This window comes from Ptychodera flava, chromosome 16 (assembly GCF_041260155.1).
Source record: "Ptychodera flava strain L36383 chromosome 16, AS_Pfla_20210202, whole genome shotgun sequence".
NCBI lineage: Eukaryota > Metazoa > Hemichordata > Enteropneusta > Ptychoderidae > Ptychodera > Ptychodera flava.
Genome location: NC_091943.1, coordinates 26,461,311 through 26,483,329, shown reverse-complemented (window position 1 = coordinate 26,483,329; position 22,019 = coordinate 26,461,311). Strand labels below are relative to the sequence as shown.

Below are 22,019 nucleotides of genomic sequence, written 5' to 3'. Positions count from 1 at the left end.
GCAGTCGTAATTACGAGCGAGATTAGGATTTGATGCACGCCAGACATTAAAGTTGTCCATCTGGTTTAATTCGTTCAAGTGGTACGCCAAGGAAATGGGAGCGAATTTCCTCTGCAGGGCAAGATTGGGATTGTGATACACGTCAATAAATAATTATGACCCCGAACGGACACACGTCCACCACTTTAATGCTTATTGGCTGCCTTCTGTTTCTCAATATACCGTGTCTATTGTTCTGCGTGCAGGTATGCACACAACCTATTGCACGTAAAAACAGTGCTGAAAGTGACAATTGCTGTAGTCGTTGATAATATTGAAACAAATTTAAAATATCATCTTCAGATAGTGCGCGCCTCGAAAGTGGAGGAATCAAACTTTTACTCAAACTTTCCTCGATGAATCTTTCAACCATTCTCTTTTTCAAAATCAAGAATAAAAATCGGGGGTTACCATGCAATTTTAATACTTGAATAACAAATTACAATGTTGTCTGTGTTTCTGTACTTCAAAATCAAAATGGCCGTCATCCCTGTGTTAACTCTATGGAGAAAAATAAAAATTTTGATTTTCGAAAAACTATGACCACGCAAATTTTTTTTACACAAACAACTTTAAAATGAGCCCCAACAAGTGGTAGTTCAGGAAAGAAATGTAAAAGTTTGATATCTGTCTCCGAGGCGCGTCCTACCTTAAAGTAGCCTATGTTCAAATACAAACAGTATTATCCTTGCCAATATAATGCGCTGTGTACAGTGGACAATGCAATGAATTCTGGTCCGAACTAGAAAACAAGTGTCAAAAATCACGTTTGGCATGACACATATGCAAGTTGCATTGTCAAGTAAGCCGTTGAACGACATCCATTTCGACGCCTATTTTGGGACTCGAGAACTGAACTGCAAGAGAAAACAAAACCACGGAAAACAGCAATAATTGGCGTTATCGGCTATGCAAGCGTGTGCAGAGATATTATGGGGACGGAAGTACGAGCTGTTTTCGATCAAACTGTAGCACAGAAAGAGATTTATTTTACAAGGAAGACTTAGTCTTCACATAGGTGTCTGAGCATGCCAAGATTGAGGAACAGTGCACAGTGAAAGTGCAGCTGCTTGCTGAAACATGAATTAAGATCATGGGGTTGGATCGCAATCAGCCTCATTAGTCGCTCTTGGAAATTTGGCATTTTAAGAGCGTTTCATGTAAAATGGAAGCTTTGCAGAAGCAAGAGACAATCATTTCATTAGATTGGTCTTCTTTATCTCTTTCTTTTGTTCTCGATGGTGATTAAGAAACAAATTGGAAGCCTGTGATCTATGCCAATTTATCTTCACTACGACCGCTTCCTGATTATGTTGCTCCATCTGATGTTGTTGTCTGTAAGTAGCTTTTCATGCACCTTGAATAAGTTTGCACTTTTGCTAATGGTTAGCTAAATGTTTTGGATGTTTTGTATGTATGTATGTATGTATGTATGTATGTATGTATGTATGTATGTATGTATGTATGTATGTATGTATGTATGTATGTATGTATGTATGTACTTACGTACGTACGTACGTACGTATGTATGCATGTGTGTATGCGTATATGTATACCAAGATAGTGTGATTTCACCAAGAGTTTTTTTAAATTCCTTCCTTAAGTAATGGCCCAATTTTACGAATGGCTCGGGGCATAGATATTCATTTTGCATCAACAACTCAGGGCTCGAAATTAACTGTTTTCCCTGGTAGTTCACTTGGGCTACCATTTTCTGAAGTTGGTAGCCCGGTGACAATGGCTGGTAGCCCATGCATATTTTAGTTCAGGGGTATCTTTTTGCGTTAACCAGACAAGAAAAGGCTATTTTAAATGATTCTGCCTATGAAGTGAATTTTCTAGTCATTTGATATGAATACTTACACACCTTTAAGGCGATACAGAAGGATTCAACGCGCGTGCGATTGCTAAGGCTGGCAGTGTTCTAAATGTGCACTATTGTACGTGAAAATCATTAGCGTTTATATATTCTATCTAGGCACTATAGCCTTCTGCTCTTTTGCAAATATTTAAAGGCGTTCAAGTCGGCCAATTTTCCATATGTTGAAATGAATTTCGGCAGAATAGTGGACACCACCAAGATAAATAAGGCTAAGCATGCGTTTTAAAAAATCTCAATATTTTTTGTGATATAGAAACAATAGGATTAAAAATTGTACGAAATTACAAAGTAGACATTTGCCGTTTCAAAACAGTGATTTTTTCACGGCCGACCAAATCCATGCCTGGGACTGTGAGGAAGTATGTCAAGTATTACTACGTACAATTTCAGGCGATTTTGAGCAAATTTAGATTAGCTGAATCTTTTCAAAAACAGGCTGTGCTAGTCTGCATGTCTATGAAGTCACACATTCCATGACCGACAACATTGCGTCTGCTCAAATTTGTAGTTGCTTTGCATCTTCGGGTCAATAAACGCACAAAAAGTCATATTTTCGTGGATTTAACAAATTTTCCTTAGCAACCATTGCCTAGATACTTGAATCCTTCGGTATTGCCTTAATACCCAAGGAAACAGGCATAGTCATGGATGTACACAAATAGTGTACAAAAATGTGTACATCCATGGTTTAACTGCATTTAGCTTGTCCCAAAGTGACGGACCAGACATGGCGTGCCAAATGCTGACTGAATTTCAGGTCCCAGGCTTTGGTAGTCAGTGTGGGCTACCATTTCATGGATTTTTGTAGCCCCAGAGAAAAGTTGGTAGTCTGTGGACGCGGGACTACCGCTAATTTCGAGCCCTGAACAACTGCAGCTACTAGGGGTCACTTTATGCATGATGCTCCTATAAACTGTCAATGTTCTATAGAGTTTAATATAATGGAGACCAGTCAGCATAATCTGGCACACGTCAAATTGAATATCCATGAAATGCAATTGCATTGTTTTGTTTTAGTGAAAATGATATGGTATACGCCATGCCTTTCTGAGTCAAAACACGTTTTGGTTGATGTCGATCTTGCAGTACGTAACCTTTATTTACTGATTTCAAAATGCTAACAATACGCAGCTGCACAAAATGACGCATGGAATTTTGTTAGTGGTAGAAGACAAAGGACTTTAAGAATTCCCTCTATTTGGTATTAGAAGCACTTACTGCCCCGGTTGACGGACAAGGACCAAAGTATGCAGAATCGACCTCTGTGAGGAGATGGAGGCGAGAAGACGACAATTCAGTACGAGAAATTAAAACTAAACACTCGTTGGAACGATTTCACCATACCTACATGTGATTTCACAAATCAGTATCATTCGCTCCGTTGCATTGGCAGCATGACATTATCAGACTAGAAGGACATTGAACAAGTCGAGGTACTGGAAAGATTAAACAAAACATGATTTACCCTGATATATTGGAATCCATCGACGGTGTCTGTGTCTGCCGCAGTGCACCAGGCTGTCCAGGCGGCGCTGTGTTTCCAGGTCATCAACAGGAGCTTCTTGCCTATGGCCACGACCATCCGCAGATGACTGCCTCCCGGCCTACTGAGGGCGTACAGATGGCAACCTGTTGGGAAAAACAAAGAAACCCTGCAACGGTTAACTCACCAGTACCAAAGAATGGAAAAGTCTTAAAAACGATTTTTATGTACCTTCTAAAAAGAAGTGTGCATTCATCATTCATCATGGTCATACTTAAAATATAGTTATTATGAGTTTGAGAATCTGAAAGGGGATAATCAAATAAAATACACCAAACTCTTTCTGAGAAACCGTACATTAAACTAAAAGACTTACTAGGTGTCGTTATACGGCTGACATTAGGAAAGTCAATACATCAACTCACTCCGATTGTACTCCGCCCCTCTGTCTGGCTACCCTATTGTCTGCCTTTCTGTCTGCATTTCTGTCTGCCTCTCTGTTTGAGTGTTTTATATATATATATATATATATATATATATATATATATATATATATATATATATATATATATATATATATATATAACACATTGAAACCAAATCTTTGAACACTGTTACTGATCAGTCCATATAGCTATCAGTTGCCCCAACAAATAGCCAAACAATCAGGCCAAAAGGCACTCGTTTACCTCGGGTTCTTTCCAGCTTGTGGTCCTTGCAGTCCGTCTTGGTCCGTAACACGTACTCGTTGTGTTCGCCTTCGAAATCTGACAACCTGAACACGTACACCTTACATTCCTTGCCTGTGGAAAGACAGAAATGACTTCGGATCAATCACCATGCAAAACAAGATTTAAAGATATCAGACGAGTCTTGTCCAGATTCAATGAAATTCATCTCCTTTGGCTATTCGATAGATGCGAGTCAACCATTCTTCGATGTCGATAGCAGAGTATGAAATGAGATCACAAGTCTCGCTGGAAATGATAAACAATTCGTCGAAATGCTTTTGAAAGTGTGCAAATAAATACCAGAAATGTAGAAGATTTGCTTTGATCCCGCTCCATGAGCAAATTTTTGCTCCAAATTTTAATAAATTGACTATCACAATGAGCGTACCACTCGTTACCCAAGCTGACGCCGGTGTTGGGAAGGAACCATATCTTAAGGGAGGGCGCCCTCAGGAAATCAAGATGCCCTGTATATGCTATTGGAAGTACTCTTTTCATTCTTACTCGCAGTCAATATAATTCAGCTCTTTCCGTTGCAGTATGAAAACAAGATTTGCGAGGAATCTAAGTATTATTTACCATGTTAAACCCTGACATCTTTGTAAACAGGTCCACAATCATTATTGATAACAATGGTTTTTGGCCCAAACCGTAGAGGCAAAAGAATACTCGCTGACAAGAATGTACCTTTTCTTGATTAGAATGACATAAGCTGCTGAAGTGTGTCAGGTGGGAACATCAATGATTTACCTTTATCCGCCCTGAACAGGAGCAGACCATGGGCTTCAACGACGCTGAGCTGTTTGACTTGAATCGACTTGTCAAAAATCAGTCTTGCGCTGATTCCCTCTGTAAGCAGTAAGAAAACTTGTCATAAGAACAGGTGAAAGGTCAAAGTCGATCCATGGCATTGTCTTGCACATGACTCGGCTCGCCTTTCCGAAACAATTAATCGCATTTTTTCGGTGTTTTGCATGAGAAAGGGAAAAGGCGGCGGAATTATTGAACAAGATTGGACGACGATAAAAAGATATGAAATTACTAAGATATAAGTTAGACGCTTTGGTGCGACCTTGTAATTGATGAATAGATGAATGAATGAATGAATGAATGTATGAATGAATGAATGAATGAATGAATGAATGAATGAATGAATTTGTTTGATTTGTGCTCCTAAGATATGGCGTCGCCTTCCAGAGGAATCGAGGCGAGAAGGTGTTATAGAAGGAAAGCAACGACATATTTAATTTTGATTCATTTTACCTGATTACTTAATGACGTAGGGCATCGTTTATAGCGCTGATATAATTGTGTGCAAGGTGTTGAAAGGATAGTCACTGTGCGTCAACATATAGGTAATGCGTGAACGAAAGGCGGCATATAAATAATTTGGTAGCGACCATGAATGTAGAATCAGACTCGGACACGTACAGGATATGTTGACAAAGTAATATTTATAGTGTTCAAATCCGCCCCGCGGGTGAAGCAATGCCGGTCACACAAAGACACACACTATCAATATGAATCTATAGTAATATTAGCGACTATTACACTTTGGTCATACTCAGTCATAAGGAGTCTAATAATCTGACAGGGGGAGCTCTGTAGACACTCGCACATCTCGGAGTATGGTGAAAGCAAGGTAAAGGAAGGTCTACGCCCCCAATTAAAGTGAGTGTCAAGTCTCCTACGATCTTGGACAAGTTTGGCAAGGCCACTGTACCGTGAGTTCTACAAATCAAAAACAAAACCAAACAGCAAACACAACGAGATAAAAGCAATTACTGATTTGCTGATCCTTGAGTTCTGCTGGTCACGTAAAGGTGTTGGTCAGTAGGGGATATCCAGAGGGACACGTGATGATTTGATAACGTGTCAGGTGGTTTTATAAAACCGTTTGGGCATCACGTAGAGTCTGTAGTAAGTTTTGCCTCCATCTTGTTTTACTAGACGATAAACCTTCAAATTGGTATTATTGTCCGAAACAAGGTTTGATAATGAAGTCACAGAAGCGCAACAAAAACTTGAATACTATGGTTTGAACTATGACCCGTAAATATATATTATTACAATGCTTTAGATACAATTGCACAAACTTGGAAGAGTAATAATATATGCTATTACTAAAGTACACATACCTTGCCTAATACCTAGTATTAAAATTCATTACACTAGTTACAGCAATATTGCACGCGTCACGAAACCAAATATAAGGACCCCCTGACTACTTAACCCAACAGCGATACACACATTCTCAAAGCGATTATCATCTACTGTCGGCTTGAAATCTACGCGACTTGGGGGGGGGGGGACTGGGAGCCGAGGCCGAAGGAGACAGGAGTCCGATCTCTGATGTAAGATGTGTAAGCAAAAGTAGGTAAAAGGCTAGCCATGAACAGGAGGGAATGGCTGAGATGAAAGGCTTCATAGTCGTGGGTGGCTTTTCAAAAATACATTAAGATAATAATTGGCTTTATACAAGGTGGAATACATATCGGATTTCACATATGGGCTATCTTCATAAAACCCACCAGGTAAACCGTACGGCCATATTCTACTCAGAAAAAAATCATAGAGAATTCTTCATAGTGCGGGTTTTGAGTACCGCTACCATCACTGTGGTTGGCAAGATATCACTGACGTAACATAAGTAACTACTGTTTAGAACGTATAAGACAAAATTGTTTTCATTACTTTATAGCACGTTGTGTTGCTTTTTATAAAGACATGCGCACAATCTTTTGCAAGTTTAAAGATCCACCAACTGTATCAACTTTCATGATGCAACTTTCCCCTATTTATGATCTGTTTGAAAACACATAGTTTCTTGTCCCTCTCCTAAAGTCGTGTCAATGTACCTTACATTTAACTGTCTCAATACAACCTGTATGCGTGTAATGTCAGACGTTATGTCATGCCATTATATTGATGGCGCAAATACTGCAATCTGATTGGACGAGGCGTGAAAATAACCGTGCTGTATTCGCAATATAGTACGGTTGAAACAGGCACGGGCTTTCAGCTAGAGAAAAATTCCCTTTTTGACGTTTCACGCTAGAATTTCAATTGAATATCATGATATGATAGCAGTAAATCACTCAGCAACGGGTATACCACTCGATTTTGACCAGTTCACTCTATACATGCACTCGCTATCGCTGTACACATATGTCGTGAACTGGTCAAACCCTCGTGGTTTACCGTAAGGGTGTGATTTATTGCTTAATTGTTGCTTAATACAACGGAATTGTAAATTAATCCGGACTTGAATTCATTTGTCCCATAAACATTGCATACTGGTGCACTATGCGTTGAGGACACTTTGTTATTTGAAAGTATTGTTCAGGAGAAAAATTATGGAGATGCGCCTGTTTTTAAAGCAAAAATGACGGAACTACCTTACACTGTTATTGTCCCTTTGCAGCGTCTCTGCACTCTTGACAGGAAATCAATGGCTATTTTTGTAGTGCTATAATAAGCTTCATCAGCTAGTTACACGTTATTAGTTTAATGTCATGAAGGGACGGGGTCACGTGAACGTTGCCTCACGTTGACGTTCCTAGCCCAATAGAAAATAATCTAGTCGACCCGTTCCAGAGAAGGAACGTAAAACGTTTCACCTGAATCTCAACAAATACATATCCTTTAATTGAAATGATGCACATAAATAAATGATGTTCTTATGTTTTGACTGGCATCCGTCAAGTGTCAAAGGATAGATACGCACCTTCTAAGATGTAAACTCCGACTTCTGTAGCCACGACAAGTCTGTCACCTGTCCCGAAGTAAAAGAAGGGCATTATTTGTCGAATGTGTCGTTTTTGGGGAGATGAAAATGAATACTTAAAGTAATGAGCATCCCGCAACCGAAATATTTATATTTGATTAAACTTTTTTCTCAAGGAAAGTTTAAGCCATCCTCTCGCAAAATCAAGAAAACTTCAGGCCTCATCGTGCAAACTTTGGTACAAGAGAAACAAATGACCTCAAATTTATCGATATTTGAAATTCATCCCTATATGTTAAAGGTATACTGTCACCTGTTTCAATTTTTCCACAGTTACCATGGAAAGAGAAAATCTAACCAATCACAGATTTTAAGCGGGTGGCCGCTTTTTAAAAACAGCGCCCTCACATGGGCATTTCGAATACCAAGGAACGCCCCTTTGACCATATATGGGCATATTTAGATTACAGGTGACTGTATACTTTCAACTCTAACTGTGCGTTCTATCTTAGCATACTACAATCGCAACGTCACTGTAATTCGTGGTCCGCATCAGTAATAAGAGGCGCATGCTCCGCATATACTGTGTATGCAAGACCTGATATGCCGTAAAGTATTTTTTTTGCCTTCTGCGATTCATATCTCTGCGAAAAACTTCATTCTCTTTGACAGGGGAGGAAAATGTTTATGTCAAAATCACCCAAAAATCACCACTCACTAGCGTGATCCCATGCATGGGAAAACTATACCCCACACTTTTTTTTTTAGTTCAGAATTGTTCCATAAACCCTTCTGTTTCACGTATCACTTTTGCGGATAAAGTAATTCAACTATAATTAGATATTATTCCCTAGTATTTTTCTTCGTTCGAAAATACGAGTGACGTAATGACCGTGTCACCACGAGTCGAAGACGAGTGGTGACACGGTCATTACGTCACGAGTATTTTCCGAGCTGAATGAAGAAAAATATTAGGGAATAATATACTTATCACATGCACAAGCCAATAATTCGTTATGTTTTGCAAAATAAAATAAGTTTTCCATGACGATTCCGCGTTTAAACTTTTGAACTACTTTAGGAATAAATATCAGTACGCCGTGCACAAGTTGTCAATCATTTGCAGTCGTCCGTCGTGTGCATTAGCGCTTACGTTCGTTCATGTGTGGAGCAAATGACAGCTCTCGGTCTACATGTAGGCTACCTTCCGCAAAGTTATACTCTTTTTCAAAGATAGCATAGTCCTAGAAATTTATCACAGACGAAGAAATGCTATTTTTCGGGAACAAATATCGACTGAATCTCGACGGCGCGAACACTGTAAACGTCGCGCCTGACCCTGTTTGCAATGCGTACGGAACCCACGGTATACGCGACCAGCTTCGAGTTCGTTGTTTCCGCAAATTATGCACGTAATTCCTTCGGAATATACAGGCGGTACACCCTTGTGTTTACATTGTTCGGATTAGTAATGTCGTAGTCTGTGAAAAAATCGATTACATGACTTTTGATCGTGGGAGAAACATCGGCCGCCATGTTGGTTGTTTACATATTTACGAGCACACCGAAGATCGACAAAAAAAAAGGTCCGACGCACCAAAATTGATGACATAGACGCAGGTTGTCGTGACGTAAACGACCAGAGAATAAATCCCGTATTTTTTGTTCGGAGACGACAAACTTGGCTTGTGCATGTGATAATGAGAAGAAAACAGAAAACTCTGCTATTGTGTCTTTTTTTTACATAAAATCCGAGTGATTTGATTTCCTGTCAACTTATAATGGTGACAATCCCTCCGGAATCTATTTTTACTATCCTGACTTCCTGAAATCAACAACATTACCTACCCCATGAGTCCCCGCAGATAATGTGATGCGGGAAATCAGATATGATGCAGTGCGGTTCCCATGGCTACAAAGGAAAAACAAGAAAATTAGATTACACATTAACACACTGACATAAAAAATGAAAAAGAAAATAAACATATTAAGCTTAACAATTGTGTTTGGAGTTTTAAAAACCGGACCCACCATATTTGGATCGAAGTCAATGTCCCCTTAATCCTCACGGAATTGTCTTCCTTGAAAACAGGCAGAAAAAAAGGCTTTTTTTTGCAAGACGTTGTACCCAGGATACACTCTATTGCGCAAATGCAACCTCAAACGATCGAAATACGGAATAGCAACTCCTACACAGTGGTCTTATACTATACTACATCATAGCTTTCTGTAAGTTCAAACCATATAATCATCATTCGTGTTTGCACTCATGAACAGATGAAATGGACGAACACTTACATACCTCGGGCTGCACAGATGGTGTTCACAATACATTAAAAGAACTGAGTGCGCAAAGAGCGCACTTAGGCATGTAGGAAAAATAAAATCAGGGGATTGCAAGCTCTACATATCAGTAATTCCCATACGCCCTCTTTGTCAATTTTACGCTTGTTTCCAAATAGGAAAATATGAGAATCCTATTGATTTTTGAACGCCTCCAGGCACCCTTCAAAATCGCAGGGAATGTCCATGTTTTGAACACTTCATTTCCCGCTTCATCCAGTGTCATAATGTTGAACACAGCACATACCTCCCGGCGAAACAGGCTCGTGGTTGCAAGACTCGTCGGGGCGTCTCCTTTAACAATGGTCTTTAATTTCAACATCTAGAAGGTAAAAAATGTCATCGAAACGATTATTTGGTCGATGCCTGCGGCAGTTTTGATCCTACAGCAGATGAATATTTGACTGCTGACTCGAGACTTTTAAGATGATACTGAAAACCTTGGCACTGTTCCAACTCGTAGTGGACGATCAAACTTCATGCATATTTCCCGCGCATTCGTTGACAATGGTGGAAAGTACAGGCAACATTGAACATAAATTTGGGTGTACTAAGCTTAATGATTTCTATCTACTACAAGGCCAAATACTAAATCAAATTGACCTTAGGAGCTAAAATGTCTGCCGTACTGTGCAACTGTCCAACACAACACAACGCGAGTATAAAATATGAATCGTTGACAGCAATTATTAATTAATTCTGTACACTTCAATTTAAAGTGCATCTGCGCAGAACAACTCTGGGACGGAAAGGTCACGGAAACAGGGTGCTTGTTTTCGTTTACCTGCCCTATCCGAAGAAACTCGGCTTGACGCTGTTCTTCCTTTCGACTTCTCCCGCCACGCTGTGACTCCGGTATGACGTCACTGAAGGACCTCTTGTTCAACATATTCTGCTGAAAATTGACACAGACAATTGGATCCAAACTTTAGATAAAATAACGAATGTTTCCTACTAGATATCTGGAGCCATCGATGTTTACGGTGATGTAACATTATTATGCAGCAGTATGATTGTGAACACGATCATAAAATAATAAGCAAACATTTATCCAATATTAATTCGATGACTCGTGCGGCAGATTTTGGATGTTTCAATATTTCTTGACGAATTTTGCGAATTAATTCCCCCGATTTCGAAGTAAGAGCAACAGAAGAAACGAATTAGGGCGGTTCATCTCGTTTCCTTTTGGCGAACAACGCATTGTATCTTCTACAGAACCGCTGCCTCCAGGTTGTTGTAGGCAGAGTCGGTGGGAATGAACAAAAAACCCAACAAACAAACGACCATACAAACAAAGAGATAAATACAAAATAACAAACAAACAAACACAGAAACACAAAAAAACCATGATCAAACAAATAATTCAAATACTAATGATCCAGATCAGAGAGTAAACGGCTTCCGACCGCTTTGTAGACTTATATAAACGATATTGACAAAAATCATATTCTTTACAACAAACACAAAAACATTCACAACAAAGCTTTCAAAATCAAATAATCCACATTACACGGTCAACGACTTCTGACCGCCTTTGTAGACTTATATAAACAATATTGACGAACAATTAACATGTTTACAGGGCCCATCTCCGTCACAAGCGTATGCTGAAAAGATAACATTCAACATGCTGTCGATATTGTATTTATTCTTTCTTTCCTCCGGTGGGAACTTGCAAGCGATCACGACTAATGAAGACAGATTCCCAGCAGACGATATATTTGCTTATCCAAACTGTGTATGTTGTTTATCAACTAAAGGCTAACTAGCACTCTTTATGCGTGCATCGTGACTTCCCATTTCTGTGTTTCGTAATCATTTATATAACGCTAAATTTTTACAGACGTTACCGTAACGACGAGTTACGCGCTGATATATCACAATCGTTTTCAAAACGGGATACTAAAGAAATAAAGGGCGACGCGCTGACCATGAACGTTTATTTATGGGCAAGGGCGACAGGAAAGCCAAAAATTAACGGGCAAGGCTTGCCAAGCCCGTTAATTTTGGCTTTCCCCTGTCCTGAGCCCATAAATAAACATTCATGGTCAGGGGCGGAGTCTGTTATTTCCGTTATATTATCAACGAACCCAAGGAAACCGTTAAAATTTACGAAAACTTCCCAAGCGAAAGACAACGGGCCCCGCCCAGAACTTGTGCATTACGTGTCACGCGCTGTAAAATTTTGCAAATCCGAAGATGTTTTGGAAAAAGGGTCAAAACTTGGCCCACAAGTGCTTAATTTTATTTTGCGATTGATTATGATCTTTGTACAAATCACAATTTACGTTTCAGCTGTAAAGTTGCTATGTTATTATAATCATTCATATTCACGGGCATTTGAACAAACCATTACCGTGTATTTGTGGTCAGTCACGTGGTGCAGCTCGACCAATTAAAATGCGACAGACAGAGCATGGCTATATAATTATTCATAAAGTGGAGTCATTCTTCTCGAGGGGACACTCATTACCATGAAGTGACCTTCAAGGGTGCAACCAACATCAAACCACAGTCCCTCTATCCATGGATAGAGGGACTGTGATCAAACTAAGGCAAAAACACGTAAATATATTAAAGTATTCGAGGAGTCAATATGGTCTTAGAGCTGAAAAACAAGTTGGGTTTAACCCTTCGAGCAGGGGACATTCCAGTGGGTCACAAACCCAGTATTCGAGCTTTTGTTGAACGCCCTGCTTTTCGCACACAACAATGAAACAATCTCATACTTTACACGGGGACAACAATTTAACAATCAGACATCGGGCGAAAACGTAAGACTCATACCTTACTGACTTCTGGCAAGAGTTCTTGGTGCAAATTTTTTATCAACATATCGAGTGTTCTCTGTCTTTTGTTGGCGAAGGTCGGGGTGTTGAAAGCCGCCTTTTCCCCGTTGATAACTACAAACCAATCAATAATAACAGATTAGTCCTCATATTATATCATTGTGCCAAGAGAGAGGAAAAAAAGGCACTCGGATGAACCGTTGACCAGAAATGAGATAAAAGCACGCGACCAGCGTTTGCACCAGTTCATCAGGGGGACTTGGAAACAAAAAAACAGAAGACAAGCGGTTTCGGAAAAAAAAACTAGTTTTAGACCCCAGACAACTACCACGAGTTGTGTTAGTTCAGACACAGATGGACAGGAAGCTATACCACAAACTGGCCACTACGGTCAGTTCTCCGGAAAACTCCGTGTAAACCAAAAGATGAAAACGCCTACGATTGTTATGATGATTCCATTGCAGTGGTATTAATATGTTTTGTATCATTATCATATTTGTCTGTTACGTTTTTTTTTAGTTTCAAGCATTCATCATCTTCGAATGAGTCAGCCACTTCAGCTAGTGACTGACGCACAGTTTTATTTTGTGACTTCTTTCCTCAAATCACGGCTTCACGAAGGCACGTCACCAGTCATGATTCTTCTCTCATCGAACAAAGTAAAAAAATAATAACGACCGGTACAGATTGAATTTGCCCGAGGCGCTTTCCAAATTTACTTCGGTGATCCTCCACGTTTCCTGTGCGCCGTGCCTTTGCGAGCAGGTGGTGCTTCTCAAGACATACTTTAGAAATAAGATGAATGCGTACGGTACTCACGTTTGACCAGCAGGAAATCTCTGAACTGAATGTGATCCTTGAAGACGGGCGGTGACGGCAGAGGAGGCCCGAACAACGGAACCGACTCCTCGGAGAACACAGATAACCTGCAAGAGCGTAGAAAAAGCCCAGGGTGATATTTCTTGATAGCTCTCGGTGACTTATGCTAAGTGTTTCAAAATAAAGTTGAAATTCGTTTACTGAAAATAAACCTCTTGTGGTTATATTTTTAGGAAATATCATAACACAGTACCCATCCATTGAATAAAATTGAACCGCATTAATATCCCCTTGAAAAACGATACTGAAAGGAAAACCATTACGTCATCGATTGAACGAGCTCATCAAATAGCTGCAATAGCAGCATCTTATTCTCCCATCTTACTCTGGATTAAGTTTTGATGATTCTACAAAAACTACGCCGTAACCCCAATAAGGTAAATTTCTCCAACACTACAGTGTTCTCAGCGACATCGTGAATTTCTGATTATCGGATAACACAGAAGTTCAGAGTAGGGCAGACGGTCTTAAGGTTTATAATGAGTCTATAAATAAAATCAGTTATGAATATTCTATTTAGAGGAAGAAAAAGTAGATAGCGAATTCAAAATCCATTTGAAAGGTTTTTTGTGGAATTCTTTGGAATTCTAATCATGAAAAGATAGTCTCCACTTCTGGGCATGTAGTCGTTGTACCAAGAGCCTGAGATTGGAAGGTTTATTAAACCAGTCTACACACTTGATGATGAAAATTTCGCTCCCATAGATACTCTCTGTAAAGTAATACTTTACTCTCTGTAAAGATAGTTACTTCATCTTGGTAGCGTTCGCCGAGATGTGGACATGCGCGTTTACACTTTTCAAGCCCTCAAACGTTTCCAAACTTTCTAAAATCTACCGGACACAATCAAAACACATGTCATGTTAAGGTAGTATGTGCTTCGAAATCGAAAGACTAAAACTTTTGTTAAAAATTTCAAATTTCAAATTATCAAATTTTCAAATTACTCTAATACCGATATCTGATATTCAAAATGGCCGCCATACCAATGTTAACACTATTGGGAAATGATAAATATCCGATTTTTACAAAAATAAGCCGATACAGACTTCAGTTACTCTCTGAGCTTCAAAGTAAGCCCAAACAAGTGGTAGACTAAGAAAGTATTATAAAAGTTAGAAAGTCCAAATATCTGTTCCCAAGGTGCGTTTAAAATCTGGCAGGCTACCCATAAGTAGAGCGACATTTTAAGCTTATTCCACTGTCTTGCATGTAGCCATGCAAAGAATACAGCTGTTATATTGCTATTGTCGGCAATGTTCACAAAGACTTGATAAGAACAGCCATGTTGAACAATGAATTGAAGGTCAAATGAGTAGAGTATTTTTAATTCTTATGATACTTCTGTTGGAAAATTGCTGACCTATTTAAATTAACAGTTAATATTATTGAAGGAACGGTTCAGGAAAAGAAATGGCAATGTTAATTTTGATCTTTACCTACGCCCTTCTTCCTTGAAGATGGATATTTCTTTCACAAGGTAATGTTTCCAACATCAAAAGAAAAGACGAAGAGGTATTGCCACGCGCTGTATCTTAAAAAAGTAGGACAGGGACCCCTTTCCCCCATCAGTTTTTCTTTTCTTATCTACCCATTTCCACCTAAAACATACGCAACATGCTCAAGAAATGACAAACATTTTTTTATATTGTGTAGTTTTCCACCTTCAAAAGTCACAATAACGGTAGTTTCTCTAGGCATGGTGAGAAAGGAACAAAATGTCATGATGAAACGACTTACTTGTAGCTATCGTCAGCTTTGTTGTACGTCACCAACGCGAAAATGTCTGAACGAAGCATTAAGGAAAATTTATCACAATCATCCTCAAATCTATATCCAGCTACTTCCTGAGATCCGTGCTTTCTAAAGAATGCCTGATCTCTAAAGTCTCGCGACATCAGATATCAGTGTGATTTCACGAGATGCAATTGTTTTGTCTTCTAGAAAGGGGAGCTGACCATTATACAACGTCAGGCGTCCAAGAAAAGAGAAACATGCCATTCAGTGTTACATCGCTGCGTCCTATTTATCATATAATAGTGTCATCGTTAAATCGCATTTGAAAAGTCTGCGACTCGATGACCCCAAAATGACAGAATTCGCGAAAATGGGAAGGAAAAGTCTAGCATTTTAAAAAGAGTTAACTTGAGTGGTGGTCGGAAAGCACAAATGAATAATAATGATGACAATTACACCATTACGTCACTACAGATCATCGACTGCAAATTACAAATACTGAAAGGGCGATTTCCCTCCCTGCATCTGACTCACTTATCAATCTCATTACTCTCACCAGTATGCCCTAGTTGAACGAATGTCTATATGCCCGCAGGCGGGACATATGTGGCATAAACGATGAAGTTTTCACGTGCGAGCACTTGTAGAAGTGAGAAAAGTCAATGGCTGTTATCGATAATTACTTCTGCAGAGGAACTACCCCCAGCAAGGTAAAGGAGATAATGATGTTTTGAACGTTCTGCTCGCAGATGAACCGAAGGTTGGATGTGGCTCTTTTGCGGATACATTCGATTGACTCCCAATACTTGCATTTTGGCGTTTATATGACAGAGCGATTCTCTCACGAATGTGAAGAACGATTTTTAACGGAAATCTCCATTCTCAGCCTCTGTTCTGTTTGCTGAGTTTCATGTCTTGACATCATGTGGGCGTGTCTCCTTGATATTTGATTTGCAAAATTGCATTTCGTGAAAACAAGTAAAACTACCTTGTTCCAAGTAGCATTGACTGTAAAGAAAGTGTTGAACGTGGCTATGTTAGTCTTGCAAACCAAACTATACCGTTGTACTGATTTGCAAATTGGCAACTGGCATTGTCTGTATCAAGAAAGTGTTTAACGTGATGATATTAGGCTTGTAAATCAAAGTAGACCGTTGTACTCAATGGTGAACATTTGTGACAAAAAAAGTTTATTTCTAGTTAAATGGACAGCAGTTGTAACTTTTCATGATTTTTCCACGATTAATATTGGCTTTTATTTAATGTGAACTACAGTTTTACAACAGTTTTTTGTTCTGCTCCCCGAAACATGTTGAGATACAAAGTGTAGTAGTTGTCAACTCAGCCTGTTCAGGTGTAGGGGCCGCATTGTTATTGTCAGTAAATAAAATCTAGTCTGGTTTGGACTAGAATTTGAACGTAAACAGTTACGGAGGTTGAGGATGTGCGAATTTGACTCCCAGCTACACTGTGTATACATCACTCTAATCAGCAACAACCTACTGTGTTTGGGCTGGGGTGCCTAATTTTGTACAGCCGACTACATTTTCCCAATCTTGTCAATCTCGTTTCAAATCTTAAACATCTTGACAGAGAAATAGATTCCAGCCATTACATACATGAAGCCGTATTTTGCCTTCGGAGTGATCGTTTGGTTGTACACTTTGTCGACATATTACATTTTTGGGGGAAGTAAAGGATACGTGTGAAGTGGGATTTGATCATTGATGGTTTGAAGGTTGGCGGTTCATCCGGGTCCTCGTTGTCCTGGAAAACTATGGTCACGATGTCATTACCAATGTGTCGCTTTCGCTCTACCTATCAGATGAACGTGCAAAGCGAGTAAAACATGAGGTCAGTGTTAGTGACATTTACTCATGCACAGATGTATATTTGTTTACATACATACATGCGTCTGTCTGTCTGTCTGTCTGTCTGTCTGTCTGTGTATGTATGTATGTATGTATGTATGTATGTATGTATGTATGTATGTATGTATGTATGTATGTATGTGTATGTGTATGTATGTATGTATGTATGTATGTATGTATGTATGTATGTATGTATGTATGTATGTATGTATGTATGTATATGTATGTATGTATGTATGTATGTATGTATGTATGTATGTATGTATGTATGTATGTATGTATGTATGTATGTATGTATGTATGTATGTATACATGCATCTCTGCATCCATATAAACCATGTATTTGTATTATTCAACTTGTCCGTGCAATGTCGTTAAACTGGATAATTGCAGGCAAAGGTTACATATCTGTAATAATATCATCTGTTTTTCGTTCATTTGACCTTAAAATGGACGCAGTGGAATCAATCAACGCCTTGGCGAGCGAGGCAAAACAGAGCAAAGACATTGAAAACAGGTAAGTGATTAGCGGACACCCATCACACCAAGTAGAAACAAAGACCAACCTCTGTGGTTGGTGCCTTGACTGAGTATGAAAAATTTTAGGAGATGACCAAAAGAAAAACGTCGTTGAGCTGAGGCAACAGGAAACTATAGAATCTGATGTTTACTGACCAGCAATTAAAAGCATTTCCTTTCATCGCTGACTGGCTCATTGCACAATTACCTTGGCGTATGCCCTCAATACGACTAAATATGCTGCACTTCGCTGTAAAGCCCCCCCCCCTCGTGCTAAGGTTTCGTCTGTCGACCAACGCAACGTGAAAGTCCTACGAGGGAATCGCGTTGGCATTAATTGGCCCCAACGTTGTTTCTACGGTCAGATGCCTGCCGCACGTATGACCAAGACCCGTCTCGTCCGTACGTTGTCATGGTCATTCGGGAGAAAGTCGACCGCGCTCTTGGAGTCGTCAATGATCATAAAAGTTTGAGGGCAACTTTGTTTTTCGGGAATATTTAGTGGGTGTAGTTCGCTGTCGTACAACAAAGCAGGTATCTAATTCTGGGTGAGAAGTGCATTCTGAACATGTCTTGTACGTGTCGATGGTTTTCGCAAAAATTATGATATTACAAGAATCAATATAGCTCAATCACGGTCCGATACTACAAAACGTGGCTCAATCAACATACGGTTATTGATCTGTTTCCATTAAATTGACGGTACATAAATCAACGGTAGTCGGGAACTCTGTAGTACAAGAATTCTGTATTGATTGCAATGGTAATAAATGAAATCCCGCAAATCTTTCTGAACAGTATCGTAACGGCAGTGAACCCGCGTACATAGATGAATATGTATAAATACATACGAACAGTTTTGGTGTATGTGTACATCAGATTGAATTCCTAAGGGGGAAAATCCGACAAGAAGCACATAACTTCTCGATGGACGAGCTCACGAACGGTAGGACAAAACTGGATATGTCCAAGCATATTATTAAGATAGTATGCGCCTCGAAAATGAAAGACTTAAAATTTTGCTCAAACTTTCCTGAATGAAACTGTCAACCATTCTCTAACCAAATCAACTATAATAATCGAAGGTCACCGTGCAAAGTTTGGAACTGGCGAAACAAAGTTATATTGCGATATTTGAAATTCAAAATGGGCGCCGTTCCTGTTTAACTCTACGGGGGAAAATTAAAGTTTGGATTTTCGTAAAACTTAGACGGTGAAAGATCTCTTTCTCCAAGAGCTTTAAAATGAGCCCCAATAAGTGGCGGTTCAGAAAAGAATTGTAGAAATTTGACTATCTGTCCCAGAGGCGCGTCCTACCTTAGTGATTCAAAGGCAGTTATGCCGAAAAGTATCCGAAGAGAAATACATTTTAACAGAGAGAAATAAATATTTAACAGCGAAATCCCTCTAGGTGGTGCCGATGATTAGTCAAAAGTATGCAAGTTTAATGCCAACGAAATCTGAGGAATGTAATTTCATTTTAATCGGTAAGCCAAGCTGTCCGTAATAATTACTGGTCGATACGTCTCGGGGGTAGCAATCAGGCGCGTGTGACGGCCGTGAGAGACTGCAAGGTAGCTTGAGGTGTGAAAATGGCTCTACAGGGAGTAAAACAAATAGTTAGTCTCTCTGGACACCGCAAGGTTAATAAATCGCTATCGCGTTCACTAGCCTTCTCTCTAAGTGTCAACGACAACGAAGAATGGCATTTCCTCTCCGCATAATACGCACGATACAAATATACCTTATATCAGGTAGTACAGTAGTAGGACGCCCTCTGCAGGGTATTTTCCGCCACTCAGTTTCACGTCCGCAACGAAAGCGGCAATACCAAAATCATGGCAACAAGTAATTCCTAATCGATGATAACCGCTGTTTCTCGATGCCGCTTATAAGATTAGCACCGCCCACTGCCAGCCGATAAACAAACCATATTGTAAATCGGTAGAAGAGTCGTATTCAGGTCAGACAACGATGAACAGAGCGGTGAGAATGACATATTACATACGGGGGGGGGGGGGGGGGAGACAGACACTTAATATTACCAAAAGCACCTTGCCAGTGCTTACTACTTATTTGGGCGACGTGGGTGTTCAGAGCGCCTTAATCAATCAAATTACCTGATTACTGTGTTTTGGAACAAAAGACTCTTACCAAATAAGATAATATTTTTAAAGGCAATTTCACATTTGAAATGCCATACGTTTTCCGGCGACAGAGTTTGACGATCAAGGAACATTTCAAAATCTCCATATGGAGAGATTCGACCTCGGTGCCAGCGTAACCAAAGTTATGGCTTCGAATGAAAAAAAAGATTAACGTATTAGAGTCTACTTGGTAGTACCCCCCCCCTCGTAAAATTTACAATATAGCAATATAAACGCGGGAAAATGCCAACGTTGACACTGCGGATTGCTCTTGTGACGTATGATTTCCGTGTGGTCATATCACTAGAAAATTCATTTTTATTTCAACGTCACCTTTCGACGATGCCTGCTTCGGCCATGATATGAAACCTGCAGTGGAAATGACACGACGCTTACGTGTTCAGGAACCGAACAAATGGCGATCGCGTGTTATGAAGTGGTTCAAGTTGTTACTTGTAGGTCATCGACGTCACATCTCTTGAGTCAAGAACAAAGATGACGTGGAGGCAGACATGAACTACATCTTCATTCACGTCGTCGGAATCGCACCCACAGAATACACGTCAACCATGTGTGAACGGCATCACGCTGATATGCATGTCAACGTGACGGATCCACTCATAGCTTAATTATTGACAGAGGCATTTTGTGAAATATTATATCCGTATCCGCGTGTTGACAGCTTGGCTTGCCTAGAATCCATCGACATTTAAAATAAGTCAACACTTATTTTTTGCAATGTGAGAACTGCATTCTGGTTCTGTTTGAACTGGCACTCACGCAGCAGGTCGCTCCGGCTGATCAGTCGGTTTCAAGTCAAAGGTATGACAATTACAAGACGTGTATACATGTCCTGGGGTACCTACCTGTTGTTTGTTATCTTTTGAATAAGGCAACATGGTAGACACATGAAACATGATTTCATGGCCTTCATAAATTGTGTAAATGGATTCGGTACCCGTTGTGTTACCTGTTTGACAGGATGGAAAAGAAACATAAGATTAGTCATGCTACGACAATGACCCTAGTAATAAGATATGCCACCCCCTTTCGGAGGTAAACATGAAGTACGGGGTGGAAAGGGTGGGGGTTGAAGTAAACTATTAAAATATGCTTAAAATTAATACCACAGTTCCCTTTTATCAAAGGAGTTTCATAAGAAGTTGAAATTGATCTCGGGCAAATACAGCTATACAAATAACACTGTATATGCTGGTATTCATCAATGCCATCAAAACAACAAAGATTTGCCGTTTTGACGCCTAAAAGTAAAGGAAATCAATCTTCAAACGGTACTTTTTCTGGAAAGTTTTTTCCCCACTTGTTTCTGAGTATCTGGAATAATAGTATAAGATGTATGGCAAAGACGATTTGAAGCAAGTACCATGTCTCTTTCTCGGGAAGAACTGGCGCAAAACCTGCTTAGCTCGGTTACAAATGCAGACCTCTTTTGTAATATCGGTTTTTCGGCGCAAAACGCCTGTTTGGGATTAAGCGTGTTGTATCAGAATCGAATAGTTACTGCCATAACGACACAAGGGTCACAGTTAATAGTAAAATGTCAATATAAAACATTTTATTGTCAGTGGTCGGGTCACAGTGCACAAAATTGTGTTCTATGACCCTTCGCCGGTCCAATAACGCAGTATCATACAAGAAGTTTACCCAAATAGTTAACTATTTACGTCAAACGACTAAAGATTCCGCAGTTTCGATCCCACATGATGCGTACGGATGGATGAGTGTAGCCCTAGTACTGGGACCTTTGCCACCTCTTGACTGATTTCATCAGGGATGTTAGACAGAATAAGTGGTAGCTACGTAACGGGAAAGCTTCCTGAACCTTAATCGATAATCGACATGGCATTT

The 22,019-nt window shown here is 39.7% G+C and overlaps 1 protein-coding gene across 8 annotated transcripts in view; it reads right to left on the bottom strand.

The window, feature by feature from the left end:
• Positions 1-22,019, bottom strand: part of LOC139114430 (GTPase-activating Rap/Ran-GAP domain-like protein 3) — a 288,529-nt gene that overhangs the window by 7,949 nt on the left and 258,561 nt on the right. For 5 of the 8 annotated variants that reach the window (XM_070676161.1, XM_070676168.1, XM_070676163.1 and 2 more), the window contains exons 10-21: positions 21,017-21,120; positions 17,317-17,431; positions 15,617-15,662; positions 13,817-13,923; positions 12,996-13,111; positions 10,990-11,100; positions 10,453-10,527; positions 9,711-9,774; positions 7,863-7,910; positions 4,886-4,984; positions 4,094-4,207; positions 3,387-3,550 (exon numbers count right to left, since the gene is read on the bottom strand). In XM_070676161.1, the coding sequence (XP_070532262.1) occupies positions 3,387-3,550; positions 4,094-4,207; positions 4,886-4,984; positions 7,863-7,910; positions 9,711-9,774; positions 10,453-10,527; positions 10,990-11,100; positions 12,996-13,111; positions 13,817-13,923; positions 15,617-15,662; positions 17,317-17,431; positions 21,017-21,120 (1,163 nt within the window). The remainder of the gene's footprint in view (positions 1-3,386; positions 3,551-4,093; positions 4,208-4,885; positions 4,985-7,862; positions 7,911-9,710; positions 9,775-10,452; positions 10,528-10,989; positions 11,101-12,995; positions 13,112-13,816; positions 13,924-15,616; positions 15,663-17,316; positions 17,432-21,016; positions 21,121-22,019) is intronic. The other 3 variants (XM_070676162.1, XM_070676164.1, XM_070676167.1) reach the window with 1 other exon arrangement.